Source organism: Aspergillus clavatus, genomic scaffold (genome assembly GCF_000002715.2).
Source record: "Aspergillus clavatus NRRL 1 1099423829795 genomic scaffold, whole genome shotgun sequence".
NCBI classification, from domain to species: domain Eukaryota; kingdom Fungi; phylum Ascomycota; class Eurotiomycetes; order Eurotiales; family Aspergillaceae; genus Aspergillus; species Aspergillus clavatus.
Window position 1 is genome coordinate 1,068,678 of NW_001517104.1, and position 24,182 is coordinate 1,092,859.

Here is a 24,182-nt window from a genome sequence, read left to right on the forward strand (position 1 = left end):
CGGACTCCGGCTTGTACTCTCCAGACGCTTCAGTTGTCTGGCTGCTGTGAGGTATTGGCGTGCATAACAACTGCAAAGCCATGCCACAACCACAGAGAACACGATGATTACGGGGCTGATTAATATACCAGCAATGACTGCACATATTGCCTGCATGCCCTCCCCAAGCAGAAGGGTTATATCAAATCCCAGGCGTGAATCAATCATGTTGAAGTCTGCCGTGAATCTATTTAGAATACGGCCTATGGGAACGGTGTCAAGCCACCGAAGTGGTGCGCGGAAGATGATATGCAACACTTGGTCAAACAAGCTTTTGGAAGCTTTTAACGATGCGGTGAGCGCAAAGTAAGACCTCAATGAGCCTACTATCCACACAATGACCGAGAGAGCGATATAGGTGCCCAGGTAATACTGCAGCTCAGGGGAGACTCCAGATGATGTTGAAGTTGAAATCTCTTGTTCACTCCATAGGCCCAGCCACCAGCCCTGCTGCATTGTCAGCTACTGTATCCCAACTTATCTTGGTGTCGGAGAATTTACTTTCCCAAGCACCAACCCTGTATAACTGGTGAAGCACAAGGCCAGCATGACCCACTTCAACCGTCCGCCACACTTTTGAACATATCTATGGAAGACACTGAAGGCGATGGCTCCCTTCTCGCGACCTTCCTCTTCAACAAACTGTTTAGGACGTCGTGGACGGTGCTTGAGAGGGGGGTTTGCCACTCGGATACGAGATGTCTCACGGCAGGGTGTCGATTGATCCAAGCATTTTGACGATGCTGAGTTCGTGGTAATTCCGAGTTCTTCATGAACTCCAATTGTCCTGCCTAGGAGACCATCAAGTGCGCCAGATCGTTGAATCTCAGCCACTGATCCGGCGAAGATCATGGAACCGCTGTCTAAATTGACCAAATAATCCACGCGAGGAAGACAAAGCCGCATATGATGCGTAGCGAGTATTCTAGTGCGACCAGTTGCAAGCTCGCCGGTTAAGGCATGCTCGTACAGATGTTGCGCGGTGTGGACATCGACTGCACTGAAGATGTCGTCCATGATCAGTATACCAGCACGACTGTATAGTCCACGTGCGAGGGCAATTCGTGCTTTTTGACCACCGCTCAGATTCACACCGTTCGGTCCTACCTCAGTGAGATCACCGTCATCCAGAATCTGCAGATCCTGGACTAAAGCACATGCATAGAGGACTTTCCGGTATCGTTGACCATCGAACGGCAAACCAAAAAGGACGTTTTCACGAATGGTGGCTGCCTCGATCCATGGCACCTGTGCGATATAAGCTGTCACGGATTCTATGATCCATTCTTGCGTTCGACCCGAGATATCATACATGCCTCTAGAAGTCTCTCTGGCTGGCCGTTTGACTTGACCGTCCAGAACTTCACTTTCGCCCAAGATTGTGGCCAGCAGTAGGCTCTTGCCAGCACCTGTTCGGCCACAGACGAGGCTTAGACCATGTCGAGGGAAATGTGCATTCAAATTCCGCAACACAAAGGCTGTCTCTGAGGGCGAACCGTTACCAGAGATGCTACCTGACCAAGCAACAGTAGCGTTGTCAAAGCAAATGCTAGTGGAAGCTATGGTGGTCGATATCTTCTCAGGAGCATCCAAAAATTCGCCAATGCGTTTCATACTTATGATTGCATCCATTGCATTCGTGATGAGTTCTGGGAGAACAGATAAGGCGACCTCCATGGAGGTCAGTGCAGAAATTGCTGTGAATGCGACGGATGGAGTCAGACCACCGTGGTTGATGGTATATACGGAAAGCGAAGCAACAGATAAAAGAATTGGGGCCAAAACCCAAACTGAGAAGCATATCACATTCCATCGGAAGCTAGTTGCCTGGGCCCGTAACTCTGCAGTTCTAAGTTGGCTCAATCTTTCTCCCCACTGGTCTTCTGTAGCAGAGAATTTGATTTGTCGTATACCTCGGAGGGCTTCTGTCAAGGTAATAACTTTGCGGTCACGACAGATCATCAGGTCTTTGCCTGCCTTAGTGTACTTAGCCATACACACATGGTTCAAGAGCATGAGAAGTGCCAATGCTGCCATTCCCGCAAAGAGACTTCGCCAGCCAAGAACTTGCTGCAAGAGAACACAAGCAACACCTAGCTTCAGAGGCACAAGAAGGAAATTGTACAAGAATGTCGCAATCCCAGCGATTCTTGGAACGTCCACGGCCACCAGGTTGACAGCAACCTGCGTGCCCTGATTGACTTCGTCTTGTCCTGCGCTTTGTAGGTTATCTCTTTTGCGCATTCTGTCAGTTGGACGATTCGAGCGCATTGACTTGCTGAATAGCACAGCCGAAAGTTGCTCGTATACACAGATAGCAATCTTGTTGGAGGCGATCCAACCAATGAACGCTTCGAGCCAGGAAGAAAGACTTAGAGATACACCCATCACTAGCACCCAAAGCCACAGGTCCGCTGTTACCATTCCCCCTTCGGATTGCTTTTCAAGGATTTGGAGGATTCTGAGGAGGGAAACATGAGGTCCGAATGCTAGCAAGCTCGCTGGCAGTGAAAGAGCGAATTGCCATAGCAAATGCCGATGATATGAGCGCCACAGCACTTGCCATAGAGACTTTGAGCTTCCTCCGTTTGAGATCACTTGGGCTTGTGCCTGCGCGAAGCTCTCTTGAAGATTCTTTGCGCGAGTCTCGGAATCCAGCTCCGGCAGATGATCAGTATGAATATCATTCTTGCGAGAAGCCAATCGAATCAACATGGTCGTCCAACCGAATGTCATTCGGCTTAACAATGATGCCGTTCGTTCGCGGTCCACCACCTTTCCGTTTCGAAAGACATCCGGGCGTTGTGGGAGGGAAAGGTCGCAAGCAACGCTGAGGAAGGCAAATCCCATTTCCAAGCACATCAAATAAAGATGGGCGTGATTCAGACGACCAGTTTTATATTTAACATATGCTTCCCATCCAATGCTGTTGATAGTAGCCACATGGCTCAGTGCCTGTTTCCATGCGAGAGAGCATCGAGCAGTTGGTAAACTCTCTATTGCGATGGCTGTGGATTGAACGAGTAGTAAAGTCTGCCAGCTATACTCATTAGTTCGCATTCATGTGCAAGCCACACTGGCACAGGATGCGAGCACTCACCCAGACCAGGAACTGCGCCCAAAGATCCAACGCGAACATCTTCTCGTATACCAGCAACCGCACGAGAGCTGTCATAACCCCTCCTATGACGAAAATTATGATGAGGATCCGCAAAACTTTCTTTTCCGCGCTGATGATGGATGTTCTATCTGCTTCTCCATCTTGATCGACATAGAATTCGCACAAGTACTGATCTGCTCCATGGAATCGTTGGATGACAGATTCAAGGATCGTCCGAATCGCAGGGATTGTCAAAAGAAGAACAAGAGTTGTCCCACTCAAATCGGCTATCAAACAAAGAGCTGCCAGCGTTTGCATGTTGGCAGCCTCGCTTATCCACTCATCGAGATGTGATTCACTGCTGTAGTATAGTAGGGTATAGGAGTCTAATAGAGACGTACCAGTCAGTCGTCGACGCAGCTTACCTTATTAAACATATCGAATAAGGAGTAGACGGAGAATTAATTCTGGAATGGGGGCATGACATGACAAGAATGCAGGTCGGCTGTTCTGCACTGCATGTGCATCGCTTCATCGTCATGATAAACGAGATCAATCCAAGGACAACGAAGCAAGGGCCCGAAAAAGGATAACTAGGCCATTATTGTCTCTCTATCTGGAAATCACCCAGGTCCAGACAGGTACGTCTGGGAGTCAGCAAAGGGCAGCCCGGGGAGGTTACCAAGCATAAGGTATTGCGCTCAAAACCCGATAGCGCCGCCCACAGGAATGCAGCTTTCCAGGCACCTCGAAGCAACTGATCATGATGCAAGTGCAACATGTGTTCTCTTGACCTGGGCGAAAACTCCCTGCCTTTCATGTGAAATGTGAAGTGCTTAAATGCCCCGGTGACACGGTAATGTGGTACTGAACCCTGTCGGCTTTAAGAATTGAATTGAATACTCAGAGATATCTTGATCACAAGCATCTTCTCAAGGCCATGATTATTCGTCGCTGGTTGACTGTTCCTGAGCTCTGATGTAGTCTCTTTTGGCGATGAGTTGAGATAATGCTCACTTCCAGAACTATATATATCTCAAAATCCTGCTCGTCTCATGCTGATTGCTGATTTAGTGGTGCCTCGCTCATTGCTGTATTCGACCTCTAAGAAAAGGAGCATTGAGCATCTTTCTTCAGAACGCTCTCTACATTGAAACAGAGATTCAAACCATCTTACCCATGTTCTGCGTTGTTGTTCATCTTCGATGGTTAACAGGACTCGATCACGTGAACACATATGCTCCTGCCTGAGGCAAAGACTGTCTTCCTTTGGAGAACAACAAGACGATGAACATGGGGCATCCAGCAGATCATGAACTGCGCCATCGTGAGTTCTGTGACTCTTGGAAGAGGCAAAATCAATTAGTCACTTAGTCGTCGTCATTTCGTCCAGCCCACAAAGGTTCTAAGTGAACTTTGCCTCATCATAGTGGAGCAGAGGCACGATGGCAGATCATAAATGCTGTGCAGCACTTTGTTCAGCCACCGCAATTCGGAGGATCTGTGGAGCGCAGCTCCGCGTCTGATTATCTATCCTCCTTAATCGTATTTTGTCTTTATGGAATATGGATTATGAACACTGGAAATCCCCAGCCTCGCGATTTTCCGGGGTCACAAAAAGGGGTCTGTTTCATCGTCCCCTGACCCCGTCAGTGCGCATATTGCATGCTGGTCCAGAGACACTCAGAAACAGACAACTCAATTTCTGACTCCAATACACAGTAAAGCGCATCTCAGACAGCTCCGATAGCTTCTTCCGCATCGAACTATTGATCTTGGGCATCTTCTCGGAGCTGACAGGAGCACGTGTGGGTTCTCCTGATTGCTATCGCTTGGCGCTGGGATCACCCTCTTCTCTATCCAGCTAGATAGTCTAGATCGACTCTTATTCTTCCTGCCCCGGTTCTCCTTTGCCCTCTCCTTTTCACTGGAGGTTCTCACTTATCGCATCGTTGAACTCTGAATTTCTGATTAAAACAAACCCCCAAGCTCTCGTCAAGGTTTCAAACGTCATCGCGATAAGCCGCGCGATCTCAACTTACATTCCCCGCATATCCAGAGAGTAAACAAAACCGGAGAGGAAAAAAAAGGAGAAGTTCTATCGACACCGTCAGAGGAACGCCCGAATCTGCTCTGCTCTGGTCTTTGTTGTTATTTACCCGATTCCAATGACTGGAGCGGATAACCGTGCATTATTGGATTGAACGGGCAATTATCGACGTGGCATTCCAGCTTTCGCCCAAGTGGTGCGACAGTTCGCATTCTTTTACCATTCTTGACCCTCTCCTTCTTCTGCCTTGTCCAGTCACAGCTCAAGCTCCACGATGCTCCAAGACTTCGATCATTCGTCGGTTACGGCTCCGACAGCTGTCGTCATTGACAACTCTGAACTCGATCCTTCGACGTCTTCCGTCCCTCAGGATCGTTGTCATCAGCCCTACAATGATACTCAGCTCTCACATGAGAACGCAGCAAATACTCCTTCAACGTCCTTGGCGCATATTACCGATCCATTAACTCCGCTGCCGGAAAGAAAACGTCTCACAAATACACGCACCTCTTTTCATCGTCGAGCAAATACCGAGATTGTTCCCCGGCAGTCACATCTCTCAGTCAAGCAACTTTTCGCCGACCAAGCCAGAACATACGAAGACTTGGACGACCGTCATAGAACCTCGAACTCAGGAGCGGAGAACCCTGCCAAAAAGACTTTGGAAGTGGGCGCAAAGCTCTTGTCGGGTTGGTTCCAGGGTAAATCGGAGCCGGTAAATCTGACCATGGTGAACCAGCAAGTAGGTCATGATTTGATGGAAATGGCGCCGTCTGGAGCATATCCGAACCGTGCATCAAAGCGCTCAACCCCCTCTTCGCCGCTGAAGCAAGTCACGTCCACAAACCCTTTCAACTTCTTCAGCTTCAAGCGTCAGGGAGAGTCCAAAATCGATCTCCCTGAACCGGCTGATGACGAATTTCTCAACATGGATATCACTGCTGCCTTACTCCCCCCGGCATCAAGTGAACTTAGCGATCAGCAAGCATTCGATGCTTTGCGAGCCCATGCTGATAATGTTCTAAGACAGCTGCAAGCAGCATATAAACAGAGGACATTTGCATTGCATGAAGCTCTGGCAGACAAGAATGAGAAGCAAGAGGAGCTTGAAGAGACTCGCACGCGGGTTGGATATCTCAAAGTACAGCTCGATGGCATGGCGGAGAAAGTGCTCCGTCAAGAAAAGGCCATGAAGGCCATGGCCGAAGAACTGGAGCAGGAGCGAGAATTGCGTCGACGGGAAGAGGAGACACGCCGTCGCAGCGTGATGCTTGTCCGCTCCAGCGACGAGGAGAGCCTGTCCGATGTGGGCACTGAACTCCAAACCCCGAAACGAAGCTTGAAACGGGCCAGCAATGGCACCTACACAAGCGATTCAGGCTTTGACTCCGGTGATGAGAGCCTCGCGGAAAGCATTTTCTCGCGTCGAGATGGTCTCGAGTCACCTGCTTCGACAATTGCACCTTCACCGAATATATCTCAGATTGCGCTTTCCATACCAACATCAACCCCTGTCCAGCCAAGTCAAAAAGAGTCAAAGCCTGCTTCAGTACCACGCCAGTCTACGTACGACCGTGTTCTCAAGGGACTTGCGTCTACGGGCATTACCAGTTCTTGGATGGGCCATTCGTCCAAGTGCAATATCTGCCATGGGGTCCCAGCCTCTGAAGCTTGGGGTGTGCTGGACGTCGTAAAGGAGGAGAATCGGGGCCTGAAGCTCCGACTCAGCGAACTGGAGCTGGTGGTAGACGATTGCCTTAGTCTTGTTGGACCCTGATCTGAAGACGAGCCTATATAGTTGGAAAAAGAAGGATATCCAGGTGTTTTGAGATATTTCTTGTACTTGCAGTTCTCCGCAAATATGTACTTGCATCAAGCCCTTTGCAGAGGGATTTGAGGTTATTTTACTTAGCAACCTATACGCGACGCGTCTCAATCTTCTTCCATTGGAATTGGCTGATCAACTTCACTCAAAATTGAATTCAATTATTGTCCAGTCTCAGATGCTTCTTGTAAGGTCTGGTGCTTCATCCTTGAGCTCCTTTGCGACCGACAGCCCACAGAGTAAACACACAATCATAGACCCAGTTTAACCCTTATGTCAATAAGAGGAGTCGAACTGACCGATGATCAAGATTTGATCAATACCTAAGCGATATTTGACTCATACGCTTGGACTGGCGGAGTGCTTCGAGTCTCAACAGGGAATCTCAGGGAAAGCGACCAAGTGGCCTCAACGGGGTTAGCGTGGCTGGAGAAAGTGGCCAGCGAGGCGTCTACGCTTCCACGCTTGACTCTGACCCCAAACCTCCTCCTCGACCTCCCATCTCTTCCCTTCTCCCCCCGGTGTAATAATCCATCCCCCTTCTTCTTTTCTCTTCTCCCTTTTTTGTTGTTTCTTTTCAACATCTTCGCTCCTTCAGCTGGAAGCATCATTCCAGCTTCTTCCTTTTTTTTTTTTAATTTCCCCTACCCCCTAATTTCATCTAGTGATCCGGGAGATCAACTGCCACAATGAGCGGACGTAAGTCGTTTTCTGCACGCGATGGCAGTTGCTGTCGCAAAAGCTTCATCCTCTGGGTCAATTGATTCCTACTAACAGGGTTCTGGTTTCTAGTTCGATTTCTTGATTTGATCAAGCCCTTTACGCCCCTCCTGCCGGAGGTGGCAGCCCCGGAGACCAAGGTGCCTTTCAACCAGAAGCTGATGTGGACGGGGGTATGTTATAACTTTTGCTGATGAATCGCGAATTGGGGACTGTGCGCTGACTGTCTCTGCAGTTGACCCTGTTGATTTTCCTGGTCATGAGCCAGATGCCCCTGTACGGCATTGTCTCGTCCGACACCTCGGATCCCTTGTACTGGCTGCGTATGATGCTTGCCAGTAACCGTGGTACCCTGATGGAGCTGGGTATTACTCCTATTATCTCCTCCGGCATGGTTTTCCAGGTAAGTTTGCGATTGCAAAAATGGTGTTTTGACGAGGGTATGATGAGTAGCTAACAGATTCGCCTTACGATAGCTCCTTGCTGGTACCCACCTCATTGATGTCAACCTCGACCTCAAGACCGACCGTGAGCTCTACCAGACCGCCCAGAAGCTCTTCGCCATCATCCTCTCCTTCGGCCAGGCCTGTGTCTATGTCCTGACTGGTCTGTATGGCCAGCCCAGCGACCTTGGTGCTGGTATTTGCGTTCTGCTGATTGTCCAGCTCGTCGTCGCTGGCCTGGTTGTCATTCTTCTGGATGAGCTGCTGCAGAAGGGATACGGTCTTGGAAGCGGTATCTCGCTTTTCATTGCGACCAACATCTGCGAGTCGATCGTCTGGAAGGCCTTCTCTCCCACGACCATCAACACTGGCCGTGGCCCTGAGTTCGAGGGTGCCATCATCGCTCTCTTCCACCTGCTCCTGACCTGGCCTGACAAGCAGCGTGCTCTGCAGGAAGCTTTCTACCGCCAGAACCTGCCCAACGTCATGAACCTGCTTGCCACTCTCCTCGTTTTCGCCGCTGTCATCTACCTGCAGGGCTTCCGCGTTGAGATCCCTGTCAAGTCTTCCCGCCAGCGTGGCATGCGTGGCTCCTACCCCGTCCGTCTCTTCTATACCTCCAACATGCCCATCATGCTCCAATCCGCTCTGTCCTCCAACATCTTCCTTGTCAGCCAGATGCTGTACTCCCGCTTCTCTGACAACCTGCTCGTCAGACTCCTCGGTGTCTGGGAGCCTCGCGAGGGTTCCGCCCAGCTCTACGCTGCCTCTGGTATTGCTTACTACATGTCCCCTCCTCTGAACTTCAAGGAGGCTCTCCTTGATCCTATCCACACCGCTGTGTACATTACCTTCATGCTGGTCGCCTGCGCGCTCTTCTCCAAGACCTGGATTGAAGTCTCCGGCTCCGCTCCCCGTGATGTCGCCAAGCAGCTCAAGGACCAGGGTCTCGTCATGGCCGGTCACCGTGAGCAGAGCATGTACAAGGAGCTCAAGAGAATCATCCCTACTGCTGCTGCCTTCGGTGGTGCCTGCATTGGTGCTCTCTCCGTCACCTCCGACTTGCTCGGTGCCCTCGGTAGCGGCACCGGTATCCTCCTTGCCGTCACGTGAGTTGCTTCTTTCTTCATCTGTCGCATGCGCATACACTAACAACCATCTCCTAGTATTATCTACGGCTACTTCGAAATCGCCGCCCGTGAAGGCGATATCGGTTCGGGCCTCAAGGGCCTCGTCCCTGGTAACTAGACAGGGGACGTTTTCTGATGAGCAGTATGAGAAAGGATTTGTGAATTTATCGATTTCCTTTTATTCTTCGTTGATTACTGGACGGATGCGCTGTCGTGGCTGGGACGACGTCTGCACTCTTCATCTGCGACGGAGATATCGAGGGTTTGCATGTATCGGTTGCATTAGTGTAGGGAGTTCTTGCATGCTGGGAGTTTTTCCGTCGGGAAAGTGTGACAGCCACGACTGTACATAGCATTCCATTCAGGTTTTGTAACCATATTTAGAAAACAAAAGATACTAAATTACATGTAATTTGGCTGTTAATCTCTCCGATCTTCGAGTCATTATGCAATGTGTGAAATCTTGGATCTGTGAGCTATGGTTGGGTATATATGCTACTCCTGTTTACCTAGATCAGGTTCTGTAATCTCCGTTGATGGTCACATATTCGTGGCTGAAGTCGCAGAACCAGTAGACGGCCTCCTCACCGCCAAGCTCACCCTTTTCACCGCCGCCCAGGTCAACCACGATCTCGAGATCCTCCTCCTGGAGAATGGCGCTGGCACGCTCCTCGTCGACCTGCTCGGGCTCACCGTTGACCAGGAGCTTGAGGACAGCGCTACCGTCGACGGGCTTGAAGCTGACGCTCGTGCGCTCAGGAACGACGGTTCCAGGGGCGACGCCCTGCGTGTACCCGATGGCGCAGAGGATGCGGCCCCAGTTGGCGTCGCGACCGTAGAGGGCGGTCTTGACGAGCGGGGAGCGGGCGATGGTGGAGGCGATGAGGCGGGCGGAGTCGTAGTCGGGGGAGTTCTGGACGCGGACGGTGACGAACTTGGTGGCGCCTTCGCCGTCGCGGACGACGAGCTGCGAGAGCGACTGGGCGAAGGAGGTGAGGATTTCCTGCATGGCGGCGTAGTCGTCCGACGAGGCGGAGTTGATCGGGGCGCCGCCGGCGGCACCGTTGGCGAGGACGGCAATTGTATCGTTGGTGCTTGTGTCGCCGTCGACGGAGATGGAGTTGAAGGAGCGCGAGACAGCGTACTTGAGGAGCGATTGCAGGGCGGAGGGGGCGATAGGGGCGTCGGTGCAGAGAACACCGAGCAGAGTGGCCATGTTGGGATGGATCATGCCGGCGCCTTTGGTCATGCCGGCGAGGCTGTAAGTGTGGCCGGGGGACGAAGGGAGGGTGAATGTCCGCGAGAGCAGTTTGGGGAAGGTGTCAGTGGTGCAGATGGCGCGGGCAGTGGTGAGCCAGGCTTCGTGGGTGGATGCGAGATTTGCGTAGGCCGTGGGGATCTTGTCCAGGATCTTCGAAATGGGGAGACTACCATGGCAGGAGAGGTCAGTCCTTGACCGTCAGAAATTTGGTTATCAGCAGAGGAATTACCGTTGTCCAATAACACCGGTGCTCATGACAAGCGTGCTAGGTTTGCTGAGTCCCTCACACTCATCCACCTTCTTGCCCATGTTCACTGCGTCCTCGTAACCTCCCTTGCCGGTGACGGCATTGGCGCAGCCCGAGTTGATAACCACGGAGCGGATACCCTGTCCCTGGCGCTCCTGAAGCGTCTTCTTGCTCACCTGCACGGGAGCAGCCTGAAACTTATTGGTCGTGAAAACAGCGGCGGCCGAGCATGGGGTTTCGGAGGAGATCAAAGCCAGGTCTGGGAACCTGGTGTTGGACGCCTTGACACCGACATGGGTTCCGGACACAAGGAATCCTTTGGGATACGAGCCCGACGAAGGAATGTACTTCTGCTTGGAGGCGGGAATGGCCATGTCCAGAGGAGCAGAGTAGTTGCGCACTTGGCCCTTCACCATCCTGGCGAAAGCAGCCATTGCGACTGCGGGTTGGGCCGGGGAAACCATGGATATTCTAGCAATTTGATTAGCTTGCGGCGATTGAATATGTCAAAAGTGTACGTACATCGTGGTGTACCCGATTGCTGTCTGGAGCCCAAATATAGTAGAAGGGAAAGTTGAGAAAGGTGCGGGATATACTCCGTAGATAAGTAACGGATCGGCCACAAGTGACTCAGAAGTGACTCAGGAAATGGATGCCCAGGTACGATTCTCTCCCAAAGGATGAGAATGGTGTTTCCCCACTGCACGACAGATACACCCTGTCAAACTTCTCGTTGGGCCTGAAATCCCTCACTTCGTGGTGATTCGCAGACGACCCATCTCCAAATTGCCAGTGCCTCGAGATCCGATATCGCGGCTCTCGGAGAAACAGTCCCCGCCGGCTTGTTCTTGTCGCGTTCCAGACGCGCTGATCAAAGAAAGTCTCCAGATTTGAGAGCCGTATCTAGGGAATCCAGATATCTATACTCGAATACACCCCTTGCGTCGAACTTATTTAATTTCGCCAACTCGAAAGGTCATAGGGCTCAAGGCTTTGCTTCACTGAATGGTACTTGTTCTCCGCTTGTCCGTCGCTGATTGCCTTTGCATTTGGTACATTCTTACTGAGATGAAACGAAAGCAACCAGATTCAGATGACGATCAGCGTCTTGTCTCGACGCCGAAGAGGCAAAGAACTACAGCCACCAATGGCTCTGTCAGCGGGCATGCGGATGGGGATGGCCCCCTTGAGATGACGCCTTCGAAACGCATGAAAACAACACCGAGAAAACCGAGTGCATCAACACCGGCTGCCCTGAAAGAATCAGGTCTGAAAACACCCACACATAAGGCAAAGGCAAAATCCCTCTTCTCGACACCTACAAAGGCCACAGCAGTGTCCACGCCCACTCGCGCACGCAATGCTGATCGGTCAGCGAAGAAGAAGAGCGCCCGGCTCCTGCTGGAGCAGGATGAGGAAGAATTCTGGGACAGCGCTGATCGCCTGGCAGAGGAGATATTAGAAGATGAAAGAGGAGCCCCCGAGACTGGCGCCGAAGACGGTGAAGGGATTGTTCAGACAGTCGAGGCAACCACAGATGAAGTCGCTGAGAGCAAGACGGCAGCAACGCCCAAGCGTCGTGCAGGCAGACCTAAAGGCGCCAAAAACAAACGTTCACCCACACCTGAGGGAGAACTACCGCCACATGAACGGTATTTCTTCCAGAACAGAGCAGGTCCTGCCCGGACATCAAACAATACTCTGACCAAGGTGAATCTGTTAACGCACGAGGAATACTTTGAAAAATTGGCGGATTATGCGGACCCTTGCCAGAAAGAGAAGAGCTTTTTGCTCGACTTGCATTGTCGGTCATTCCCGCAATGGGATTTTGAGTTTGATCAGAACTTCAACATCTGCCTGTACGGGTACGGCTCAAAGCGTCAGCTCCTGGACAATTTTGCGGATTGGCTATACCACCGACAGAGCTCTGCTCCGCCATCGATTGTTGTGGTCAATGGACATACTCCAAATATGTCAATCCGATCCATCTTCGCCACGATCGTGACGGCTGTTCTTGGTGCGGATATTCCATCCAAGATGGGATTTCAGCCGGTGGAGGTTCTAGAACTGTTGCAATCTGCCCTGAAGTCACGACCATCTCAGAAACCGATTACCGTCCTGATCAATTCGATCGATGCCCCCTCCCTCCGTCGAGCGACCAATCAAGCCCTCCTCGCACGACTGGCCGCAACTCCCAAGATTCGTTTGCTGGCAACGGCAGACACGCCAAATTTCTTGTTGATGTGGGATATCAGTCTTCGGGATCAGTTCAACTTTGTGTTCCATGACTGTACAACTTTCATCCCATTTGATACCGAGTTCGACGTCGTGGAGGAGGTCCATAATCTTCTAGGCCGCAAGGGACGTCGCATAGGAGGCAAAGACGGCGTTGCATTCGTGCTGAAGAGTCTTCCCGAAAACGCACAGAATCTCTACCGGCTACTACTCACCGAAATACTGTGTATGATGGACGAAGGGAACAATTCGGATGACGATATGGACGGCAATGGAGGGAGGGAGGATAGGTCTCACGATGAGACTGGCATTGAGTTCCGGATGCTCTACCAGAAAGCTGCTGAAGAGTTCATTGCCTCTTCTGAGATGATGTTTCGGACGCTGTTAAAAGAGTTCCATGACCATCAGATGATCACATCTCGAATGGACACGGGGGGGATGGAGATCTTAGGGGTTCCCTTGTCGCGGGAAGAGATGGAAGGAGTCCTGGAAGATCTGGTATTGAGTTAACGGATGAAGATTGCGTGGTGGCTTTGCATAAATCATGATACCCCTGCATAGCACTGTATATCACAATTGAGGAAATAACTACTGAAACTATCTCTAATAAAGCAGTGTCTTGGTACAAAGACAGTTAAATCCCTCCTCTGTGCATCAATCACATATCACATATACAGGACGAATCCTTCGAGGTATGCTGATAAAGGAGACCAAGAAGACACATTCAAACGGGACTTTGAGTGGAAATTGAGCTTGTTTATCTAGAACTGTGCAAACGCAGCCAGAGCCATTGTTGCACCGAAGCTCATCTTGAGCGGCATATTCGACGTCATGGCCTTTTGGAGATCCACCTTCTTGAAATATTTCTGCATCGTCCGGACCGGAAGAAGGTTGTATCCTTTAGAAGCAGCATACTAGATATCGGTGTCAGCACCGTCCCTGCAACAACCCGAACCAAGAACACAACACATTCGCACATCACATACCTCAACCAAGACAATTCCCATTCCTAGCAAAACAACCAGAGAGCGAGAAAACGCCCGCAATCCGACACCCACCACGAGACCAAGCACACTACCCAGGCTCACCTGGCGCATATTGGACGCGGTCAAAATCCCCGACGCCGTGCTGGGGCTTGTCTTCCCTTGCTTCGCAATGACAGGGTCATTGCTGTCGAGAGTCCAGCCGGACCCGGTGGGGTTCTGGGTATCGAGACGTGAGTAGGGAGCTGCGTATTGACACTGCATGGGAGAGGCGCGGAAGGGCGACAATGGGTGCAGGGAGAAGGAAAGGCCGAGGCCAACACCGAGGACGGCAGAAGTGCGAGCGAACCCGCTGAGCAGGCCAAATGCCATGTTGATTTTGGAGTAGCAAGAAGGTGATGGAGAGAGGTTTGCGGGCTATGATAACTGGAGCTATAAGAATAGATGCAGGTAAGTACAAAAAGGCTATGTAGTTGGAAGCTGTTCAAGATTCGAGAAGCTTAAACATGGAGGAGCATTCATGTCGATATGCGGAGATGGACATTGCTGTGACGTCAACAGGCGGTCAACCTTCAGACCAGTAGACGCGATTTCGAGAGTTGTCGATCCAGCGGAATCAACGCAAGACGAGAGATTCTTAATCTTGAAGGGTTTGTCCAGGGAAAAATTACGCATCTAGAGCGTGAGTAGTGTAGGTTGTTCTTAGGGGGGCGAGTTTGTAATAGAGCTTCCTGCATAACATAGGTATTAGGTACAACCTACAAACAGAGGGTGTCAAAAAGGGATACGTGTATGTTGGTATCATTACCAGCACGTGACTGCTGCGGAAATCTGGAAATCCGACATGGTGTACGGAGTAGGTACTGACCAAGTAAACATGGCCAAGATGAAATTATAAATTACCAAAAGATACAGGGTCAGGAACAACTGCCCACGCCTGCAGCCCATGTTCCGTTCCTGACCGTTTCTGGCCAAGTCCGCGGAAAACCGCCCACCGGCGGCGATTTTTTTGCAGATTGGCCAATTTGCCTTTGCAGTTGTCTGGAGGGGTATGGAGGGGCAGCCGTGCTACAATTGGTTCGCTCTGCCGGGGCGAGCTGGAAAGAGCACATCATTCGGCGGGGACGAGGTGATAGTTTGGAAATTTGGGGATTTCTGGATTTTCGATACGCGAATTTTGTGGTTCCTTTGGAGGCGACAAGGCAATAAGGCATTCATTCGATCAAGGTTATCTTGACTCACAGTCCGTTCTCGCTCTTTCTTAAGAACTTAAGATCTCGGCCGGAGGGTGGCTCAGCTTTTTCCTTCTCTCACATCCCATCTCGCCAATTTTCTTATATATCCTACGCTTCCTCATTCCTTCTCCCCTCTGACCAGTTTAAATCCTCTCTCTTGAGAAACCCCATATCTACTCTACACGCAATGGCTTCCACTAGCACCAATGGAGCGTCGTCTCCCAACAGCTTCACCGTCAAGGCCGGTCTGGCTCAGATGCTGAAGGGTGGTGTGATTATGGACGTCGTCAATGCTGAGCAGGTTCGAACACCTTCTAGGAATCATTAGGCGTTTCAACTCTGACTAGGATCTCGTTATAGGCCCGCATTGCGGAAGAGGCCGGTGCTGCCGCCGTCATGGCTCTTGAGCGGGTGCCTGCCGATATCAGAGCCCAGGGTGGCGTTGCCCGCATGTCCGACCCCAGCATGATCAAGGAGATCATGGCTGCTGTCACCATTCCCGTCATGGCCAAGGCCCGTATTGGACACTTTGTTGAGTGCCAGGTAAGCATGCTCCTCGCCGGATTATCCTGATCTTCGCCCTCCTGACTTTGGTTTTCATTAGATTCTCGAAGCCATTGGCGTCGATTACATTGACGAGTCCGAAGTCCTTACCCCCGCCGACGATGTCTACCATGTGAAGAAGCATGATTACAAGGCTCCCTTCGTCTGCGGTTGCCGCAACTTGGGCGAGGCTCTGCGTCGTATTGCCGAGGGTGCCGCCATGATCCGCACCAAGGGTGAGGCCGGTACTGGAGACGTTGTGGAAGCCGTCAAGCACATGCGCACCGTCAATGCCCAGATCGCCCGCGCCCGCGGTATCCTCCAGAACGCTACCGATCCCGAGATTGAGCTGCGCGCCTATGCCCGCGAGCTCGAGGTACCGTATGAGCTTCTCCGCGAGACCGCGGAGAAGGGCCGTCTGCCCGTCGTCAACTTCGCTGCTGGTGGCGTTGCCACTCCCGCTGATGCCGCACTCATGATGCAGCTGGGCTGTGACGGAGTGTTCGTTGGCTCTGGTATCTTCAAGTCCGGTGATGCGAAGAAGCGTGCCAAGGCCATTGTCCAGGCTGTGACTCACTTCAAGGACCCCAAGGTTCTTGCTGAGGTCAGCGAGGGCCTGGGTGAGGCCATGGTTGGCATCAACGTCTCTCAGATGGCCGAGTCCGACAGACTGGCCAAGAGAGGATGGTAAATGTTCTAATATCTTCATATTGGTTATTCTTATGTTTCTGCCACGACTACAGAAGGCGTTTGAAAAGTTGTATAGCGTCGTCTTCATGCATTGCATTCAAGCCTTTCAGAAAAGGTTATTTGGCCAATTGTCATCAAGTATACAGGTGCAATATCTACTAGAAATATTAAAACATACCCATAGTTTTACAGTGGGAAAACTGGTTGATGAGAAAGAGATCCATTGTTAGCCCTCTGTTTATGGTCCATCCATCTGATAGTCTGATTACTAGTACTCCGTAGAGCAGTTGCCCCACCAGCTCCTGTTCCCGCCGTCGATCATGTGGGTGACTAAGTAGTCACTAGTCACTACTCACTACCAGAGAGTCATGGACTCATGAGGCACGGCCGCACGCTACTTACGTAGTATGTTCGAAAATAGAGGAAGGGAGCCAGCATCAGAGAAAGGATGCAAATCGAGATTCCAGCACTCATATCGAGTAAGCCTGAGCAGTCATACTCTTCTTGGGAATTATTCCGATGACCAGTACTTATACTTAATAATAAGTAATGAATAGCTTTTCTGAGGGGCCTATTTGCGTGTGCGTCTCCGATCGGCGATTGCAGATTGCATTTTTTGCAGTTTACATTGGATGATACCGGTAAGATACGCACTTCCTTTTTCGATACATGTAAGTTTGATACATTATGTGACAATCCGCTAGCAATGGTAAAATTACGTCTAATCACTGGAACCTACCTACTCCCATATGGTGGTACCCATACGGATGTTGCTCAGCTAACTCGCCTCCCAGATCAATCTCGATCGATCTCGTCTCTTTCCAGATCAATGCCATCATCATGAGCGGAAAACCACACAGACATTGAATGAGAAGTACAACCAGAGAAAACGAGAATACCCTCATCATGTCAGACCCGATAGATCTCCTATCCCGACCCGATTCACAAAATAAGCATGGCGAGAACCATAGTTCCGCGGAACAGCAGCCGAACAGTAATGAGAGCCATGATGAGAAGCAGCCAGAGCACCACCACCAACCATCCTCACATCCAGCTTTAGTGTCCACTCCGTATACAAAACCACCGAAGCCATCTCCGACAGATGACGATGACGATGACTACAACCATGCTGAAGATGCAAACCCCATCGTGTCCACCGCCCTATCTCTCCTCTCCCTCTTGAACACCTATGTCCTACCTTCCCATCTCCGGGCAATGATCATGGACGTCGCAACCGCGCATCCTCTTCTGATGACATTTCTGCTATGTCAATTCGTCTGCTCGTGCATCCCGATCGCCATGTTCGTGGTCGGCGCCATGGTTGCGGCTGGTATTGCGGTGGTGCTGTTTAGCTGTGTGGCGCTGTTGGTGCTGGGACCTGTGCTGATTGCCACGACTGTCGCCGGGATGTTATTATGGGGCTCTGGGTGGGCTATCTTCGTGACTGGAAGGTGGTTTGTTCGGTACTTGGATGAGATGGGGGATGAGCAGAGAGGGAGGAATCTCGCTGGGGTCAATGGGGTGAAGGGTCACAATGGGGGGATGCCTGTTAAGGAGGTGTTGGATTAGATTCCGTCGATCGGAAGTGTACACTTGATGTGCATCCGATGATGAGCGATTATGGTTGCTTGTTTCTTCTAGCAAGTCTTGTATGTTTATGTGTGATACTGTGTCTATGCATTGGGCTGACGCGCGATAGAACGACGTTATATAACGCACCATCTGAGAAGCGATGGCCCTGAAAGTTCTATCACACCCTCTGGCTTTCTGCCCACTCCACCCATCTCCTGATACACTCGTCCACCTGCTTGAGAGCTTGCTTCTCCGCGGCGACCTCAAACCACTCCCGATGCTCCTTTCCGCACTCTGCACAAGGCCCCAGATCTCGTATCTTCACGTCTCCCAGCTCCAGATGAATCAATCGCTCCACGCGATGCACATGCGGCACCTTCCTTCCTGCTTTCGCAGAGCTGTTTGCCCGATCACGTCCTGGCTGTAGCTGACCCGGTGATGGAGATGGAGATGGCGTTGATGGTGTATAGGGGCAGTATCGAATCAACGTCAAATGGTTAGAGCATTGCCTCGTCCACTCGTTGAGTCTGCGCTGCACATTACTCGTCCGGCCGATCTTGAGGCGGATGGTCCCTGGAGTCTGACCAGTTGGGTTCGGAGCCAGAACGTTGAGGTCTCGCGCCGTTTGAAGGGCATCACCGACAGTACGGATATGCGTCGACGGGCGAGCTTCCGGGACGAGGGACCTTGCGATCTCAGAAGGCGGTGGTGATCTCGAGGCTGTGGACGGAGTGATCCAAAACATGTAGATGTAGCCCGGCTCATCCGCGTCGGAGATCGGCTTGGCCAGCTCCGTGAGAAGAGAGGAAGTTGTTTGAGGCGTCAATGACTGGGGAATCCATGCTAATAGAGCGCCCGTGTTAGACGAGGATGAAGAAGCCTGTGCACTTTGGAGAGATGGCCGGTCAGACGAGAGATATTCCGACTGCGACGACGGCTTTTGAGCCGGTGGCTTAGGCCAGCCAGGGTACGAGCTGGATGATGGGACCTGCTGCATAGCAGTGCTCACAGGTCGCGGAGGCCGCTCGTCTTCAACGTCTTCCACGATCTCAAAACAACAGCACACGGTCCGCTTCCTGGGTTTGCGTCGCCTGATCTTGGTTGGATCTTGCTGCGGGTCATTGATATTGAGCACACCGAGCCGATCCATCAAGGTATCGATACTCGTTCTCGGCTGCACTCCGGACGTCTGCGACGGCCGATGGGATCCCATATTGCTGGGTGCCGGTGTTGCTTGATCTTTGTGCTGCCAGCAGTATAGCGATTCTAGCGCTGCTCCCTTGGGTGTGCTCCCTGGTGAAGCAGCCAGAGCGCGGCGACATGGCCGGCCATTTGCAGTCACGCCTCTGCATGTTGTGGCTGGATCCAGCGAATCCGAGCGAGATACCAGGGATTCGGGGGTGTTTGCAATATGAGGCATTGTGATCGACCCTCTTTCCTCAAAGCGAAGTAGACAAAGCCTGGTAAATGTGTATGGTTTCGAGACAGTAGTAGTTGTTGTAGCACTTATGAATGCTTTGCTGGCGGCTGGACAACTAAGCGCCTGCGCCGAGGATCTCCTGAGGCTGCTCAAGTATTATTAGGTGAAGCATCGGCCAGCGAGCGGTCAAGCTGCTTCCGAGATGGATACAGCAGCCTGGTGAATTTAAAGTATGAGACTTGAGTCCTTGACACTTGAGACAAGTCAGCAGACCAACAGTTATGCTGCCAACTATCCAACTACGTATGTACTAGCACTAGATAGATACTACTCCTAAAATGCGTGCATTTTGCACCGCCCCTGTGGCTGGAGAGCCTGCGCCGCTGTCGATGGTATTTATTGACCCACATCAAATGTCATCACACTGCAGGTAGATCATTCAGTATTAAATTGTATGATTATAGTCATAGGTATGAATATTGTTGAGTGGTTGCACTGCAGAGAGCGCAGATGTAGTATCAAACTCAGGCCTATTATTCAATGATCTAAAGAATGAAGCCATGGGTCACTGTTGCCACAGTCCAATCAATACATTGTCCCCAACCATATCTAGAAATCCTCGTCCGTGTTACAACTTACACATGACCTCAGGTCTCGCTTGAGGCATTGATACACAAGTATTCTTTGATTTGAATTCCCATCATCTTCTAATGTCATATTATGAAAAGCAAACCCATCTTGTCACCGGAACGATCTAACCAGCATAATTGAACCCTGCGCCGCGACACTTGATCCAGAACGCGCGTACCACCTGGTTTGTCTGGGCCTTGGCACCCCTGGCGGCGATGAGAGATGCAACAAAGCGCTCTTTCTCCTGCGGTGTGACCTGACCCTGTCCTTCATGCGACGTGCTGATATTTAATGAGGAGAGCGCCTCTAAAAAGTAGACCCGAGCTTGACCTTGGTACTTAGGGATGACCTTTCTGAGGACGTCGCACAGGTGGTCGATGTCTGAACGAGCGCAGCGGCCGGCAAGCATCACCATCAAGATCCTACAGAGAGCCGGGAGATACCGGTTGATGGCATCTTGCAAGGTGCCCGGCTGGCGAACGTCCATTGGGAGACTCAATACGCCTACCCAGAACTGAGACGCAGAACGAAGTGGAAGCGGTTCTGTACCTTGCAAGGAGAGCAGAGTGAAGTCAAGAATAGTCGATAGCACAGGAGGTCGCGACGCGATACTGAGGTCAGGCACACTTTGGTTGGTATCTGGCGGGGTGGAGATAAGTGCGAAGAGAACGGCATGATACTTGGGGAGTAGCCGGGTGAGAAAGTCAATCCCACTGTTGGCAACCTCAGGATCGTGCAATTCCGGTGACTGCTGCATTTTGCAGAAGGTTTGATAAACGTGAAGAATCAGCGCAACAGTTTCTTCACGAATTCGCTCTGGATGTGCACTGTGAGACGCCAAAAAAGCAGAGGCTGTGCCCATGACCATATCGGTACCGGCGCTGCCTAGAGGAATGCTCTGAACGAAGCTGACGGTCACTGTTGGTGGAAATACATATGGGCCCGATTTCTCAGTATATCCAGCCTTCAGAATATCGCAAGCGGCTTCGATAGTGCTCGCATCTCGAGGAACTTCAGTTATGAGTAGATCCATGATCTGAACAATCAAGCTCTGCGATACTGCACCGGGACCTGTACTCCAAAAGGATAAAGAATGGGAAATCCCATTGCTGCCATCGTTTGAGTCTAGGATGATTTCACCATCGGTTCTAAGACCCTTGCCAATACTTGCGATGCAGCGCAAAACTAACAGGGCACGACTGTATGCAGCCTCTTCCATCTGGCGCTTAGCCTCATCGCGCGCTAGGTCAGCTTGTTGATGGAAATATGTCAGGATCCTCTCCAGAAATTGTGCTTTGGCATCATCTGTCGGCAATGCTTGAATGATCGCGGCAATGCCTTCGAGGACCTTTTCCATTGTGGTAGCCGTCGCTGTAGCCTTGTAACGAAATTGGTCAAACTGGTCCAAAAATGCCGGCAGTTCAGACGTCAGAGCATTCCGGCACGATTTGCAGAGGTATGAGATAGACCGGGAAGCGGCTGGTGCACATGATAAAACCTCAAGAGACGCGAATAGAAAAGTGAGCACCAGAGGTAGTAAAGCATGAGTCCGTTCGAAGTAAGACTTGTACTTTCCTAGCATATCTACCAGAGTTTGGCGGGCTTTGTCTGGAATCAACATTCCCTCGCCCCTGCAGAGACAATCAAAATCATCAGAGAAGAAGACTGCGTTCAGGCATTCATCAGCATGTTGATTCCCATCAACAGCTTCAGAGAGCTGCGCGATGCAGAAGACAGCAGCCTCAAATGTTCTCCAGTCCTGGTGATTGAGCGATATACTGGACTGCTCTTGGTACAGATGAATCAACTCGACTCCCAGGATGGGATATATTGCCAAGAGGAAGTCACAGACATCTCGGCGGAATGCACCGAATTCCCCGCGATCATCCTCACTCCAATCTCGCAGCTCTTCTGGAGATGGATACTTAAGCTTCTCAAAACAGTCTAGAGCAGCACGGGCCAAATTCTGTTTCGCAGACTCGACAATCGATTTGTCCTCGGAATCAAACAAGATCTCTTGGACATCGTCGGCAACTTCGGTCCACCATTCAATGAGCAATGGTGATGCCGGGTCATCGACTGCCGCATAGCCAGGGGCTTTAAATAGGGCGTGCAGCATGGTGAGAACCTGATTATAGTGAGGATCCATCGGCTTAGCCAGCATTTCCCTCTGTTTGAGAGTCGAGAAAGCCAAAATCAACTCCAAAAACGTCATATTTTCGTCCTCGAAATCACCCTCAAGAAGCGACGTGACATGGGCGGTGCCAAGATGACTTGTGATGTATTCAAGGATAGAATCGAGATGATCCGGACCGAAGATATTCTCCTTCCAGTCTATCAATTCGACAACGACCTGAGCAGCGGTCCTTGATAGACTAGGAACCCTCAGGCACTGGATCACATGATTTGTTGTGGAAGTTAGCTGGGAGGTCGATAGTGTATGTTCAAATAGGCTACCACCTTGAACGGACATCCAGGACTAGGAGCTTTCGTCAGAAAATATGCATGAAATCATCGGATATATACTCACATGATACGCATTGATTGCTTCAATTCCTGGAGTGGGATCGTAAGAGGCGTTCTGGGAAGGCTCCTGCAACAGAAAGTGGCGCAGGATGAACTCAACGATTCCAAAGGCGTCCGGAATATTTGCCGATGCACGCTTGGTGTCGTCCGGCTGCCTCAATTCGGGACTCCATTTATTCATGTCTTCTGCAAGAATGTTGCAGAAATAGAGTAACGCAACGATCTGAGTTTGGGACATTGCTGGCAAGACGGCTTCTAGCAGATCGGCCGAGTGAAAATGCTCTTCAGAGACATATTTACCACCTGCCAAGGAAGCAGCCAAGGTCCAAAGAGCTCTAATCCAAGGAGCACTCGGCTTCAAGAAGATAGTGGCTAGAGTCGTGGCCAGCTTCCGTATGACAAGGGGCCGCTCCCCCGAATTCACCAAAATAACATAGTGGTCAATCAGTCGACCAAGGAGCTCTTGCGCGTCATGTTGGCTGAGCTTTTGCCTGTAGTACGATCAGCACATCTGCGCCTTGGAAACACTGGATAGTTTGATTGAGTAGCAACGTACCAGTCGAGGTTGATCTTAACAGTAAACGTCAGAGCGCCAAAAAATCTCATGTCAGTGCTGCTGGCACTCAACAAATCATTAGCTATTAGCCATGCCTCTGGTCCCTTCTGAAGCAACTGCAGACGCTCCTGAATCAGCTTGATCTTGGTGGGGTTGCCAGCGTTTTCAGGATCATATAGTTGAGTGACAAGCTTTAAAAAAGTTAATCCCTGTCTAAGAAAGCACGCTCAGGACATACTCACAGCTCTTGCCTCATCTAAGATGTGTTGCACATCTGAGGCAGGGCCTGGAATGTCCGCAGACATTGCCAGAACTCCTATGACCTTGTCTGTAGGAGATATGTCTTTGTAGACTGGTATAGATTGTTTGATGGAACAAGCAAAGGAGGTGTCACGTGTTGATACTACTATCTTAGCATCACAAGGCGGTGAGAAAGTGGGATGGCTGATCTGATGGAGGGGGGAGAGAAAAGGAAATCTATAAGTGTGAATTTTTCAAGCAAGTGCTCCTGTAAGTAAACAAAACAGACGAGGTAATGGAATGTTCAAGAGTATGTGACCTGTGCTCTCATGCACTAGACTCACTACCTACTGTACTTAAAATACTTGGGACCCTTGTTTATCAACAATGTGATTTTTGATTTTGTAACAATACAATGAAATCCACATTGTTGTAGCTAAGCTTCTTGACAGATTGCTATCTTGCGTGACAGATAAAACACTTGAGCCTCTTAAGCTGATCGAATAATAAGTTAATAACTGCTTGAAAGTTTTCCCTTCAGGTATCATCAGTACTTTGCCTACCTATTAATATATGAATGGAGCAGAAGCTGTCACCCATTATGCAAATACAGGTTTCCCTTGGTATCAATTTGTAGGTAAACGAAGTACTATGGAACCTAGGTAGTATCCATGAGACTGTGGTTGCATCATCAGATACCGTGGTAATTCTCAGTCGAAAGCAGAATACCACATGAA

The 24,182-nt window shown here is 50.7% G+C and overlaps 10 protein-coding genes across 10 annotated transcripts; 5 read left to right on the forward strand and 5 right to left on the reverse strand.

Moving 5' to 3' along the window:
- Positions 1–516: 516 nt before the first annotated feature.
- ACLA_012370 (ATP-dependent bile acid permease) lies at positions 517–3,457 on the reverse strand (the record flags this gene model as incomplete). The annotated part of the gene is made up of 2 exons (XM_001274234.1): positions 517–2,994; positions 3,140–3,457. The coding sequence occupies 2 exons, from the start codon at positions 3,455–3,457 to the stop codon at positions 517–519; spliced, it is 2,796 nt and encodes a 931-aa protein (XP_001274235.1).
- Positions 3,458–5,463: 2,006 nt separating this feature from the next.
- On the forward strand, positions 5,464–6,966 carry ACLA_012380 (uncharacterized protein; the record flags this gene model as incomplete). The annotated part of the gene is made up of 1 exon (XM_001274235.1): positions 5,464–6,966. One exon carries the CDS (start codon positions 5,464–5,466, stop codon positions 6,964–6,966), a length of 1,503 nt encoding a protein of 500 aa, XP_001274236.1.
- A 929-nt stretch (positions 6,967–7,895) lies between these two features.
- Positions 7,896–9,425, forward strand: ACLA_012390 (translocon subunit SEC61; the record flags this gene model as incomplete). The annotated part of the gene is made up of 4 exons (XM_001274236.1): positions 7,896–7,907; positions 7,970–8,137; positions 8,211–9,286; positions 9,344–9,425. The coding sequence occupies 4 exons, from the start codon at positions 7,896–7,898 to the stop codon at positions 9,423–9,425; spliced, it is 1,338 nt and encodes a 445-aa protein (XP_001274237.1).
- Positions 9,426–9,821: 396 nt separating this feature from the next.
- ACLA_012400 (bifunctional ornithine acetyltransferase/N-acetylglutamate synthase) lies at positions 9,822–11,249 on the reverse strand (the record flags this gene model as incomplete). Its single annotated transcript, XM_001274237.1, has 2 exons — positions 9,822–10,734; positions 10,798–11,249. The coding sequence occupies 2 exons, from the start codon at positions 11,247–11,249 to the stop codon at positions 9,822–9,824; spliced, it is 1,365 nt and encodes a 454-aa protein (XP_001274238.1).
- A 634-nt stretch (positions 11,250–11,883) lies between these two features.
- ACLA_012410 (origin recognition complex subunit 2) lies at positions 11,884–13,560 on the forward strand (the record flags this gene model as incomplete). Its single annotated transcript, XM_001274238.1, has 1 exon — positions 11,884–13,560. One exon carries the CDS (start codon positions 11,884–11,886, stop codon positions 13,558–13,560), a length of 1,677 nt encoding a protein of 558 aa, XP_001274239.1.
- A 251-nt stretch (positions 13,561–13,811) lies between these two features.
- On the reverse strand, positions 13,812–14,405 carry ACLA_012420 (uncharacterized protein; the record flags this gene model as incomplete). The annotated part of the gene is made up of 2 exons (XM_001274239.1): positions 13,812–13,964; positions 14,037–14,405. 2 exons carry the CDS (start codon positions 14,403–14,405, stop codon positions 13,812–13,814), a joined length of 522 nt encoding a protein of 173 aa, XP_001274240.1.
- Positions 14,406–15,455: 1,050 nt separating this feature from the next.
- ACLA_012430 (pyridoxal 5'-phosphate synthase subunit PdxS) lies at positions 15,456–16,502 on the forward strand (the record flags this gene model as incomplete). Its single annotated transcript, XM_001274240.1, has 3 exons — positions 15,456–15,569; positions 15,629–15,811; positions 15,873–16,502. The coding sequence occupies 3 exons, from the start codon at positions 15,456–15,458 to the stop codon at positions 16,500–16,502; spliced, it is 927 nt and encodes a 308-aa protein (XP_001274241.1).
- Positions 16,503–17,407: 905 nt separating this feature from the next.
- ACLA_012440 (seipin co-factor family protein) lies at positions 17,408–18,070 on the forward strand (the record flags this gene model as incomplete). The annotated part of the gene is made up of 1 exon (XM_001274241.1): positions 17,408–18,070. The coding sequence occupies one exon, from the start codon at positions 17,408–17,410 to the stop codon at positions 18,068–18,070; it is 663 nt and encodes a 220-aa protein (XP_001274242.1).
- A 181-nt stretch (positions 18,071–18,251) lies between these two features.
- Positions 18,252–19,493, reverse strand: ACLA_012450 (uncharacterized protein; the record flags this gene model as incomplete). The annotated part of the gene is made up of 1 exon (XM_001274242.1): positions 18,252–19,493. One exon carries the CDS (start codon positions 19,491–19,493, stop codon positions 18,252–18,254), a length of 1,242 nt encoding a protein of 413 aa, XP_001274243.1.
- Positions 19,494–20,247: 754 nt separating this feature from the next.
- Positions 20,248–23,510, reverse strand: ACLA_012460 (putative importin 13; the record flags this gene model as incomplete). The annotated part of the gene is made up of 4 exons (XM_001274243.1): positions 20,248–22,545; positions 22,654–23,140; positions 23,206–23,396; positions 23,448–23,510. 4 exons carry the CDS (start codon positions 23,508–23,510, stop codon positions 20,248–20,250), a joined length of 3,039 nt encoding a protein of 1,012 aa, XP_001274244.1.
- Positions 23,511–24,182: the final 672 nt, after the last annotated feature.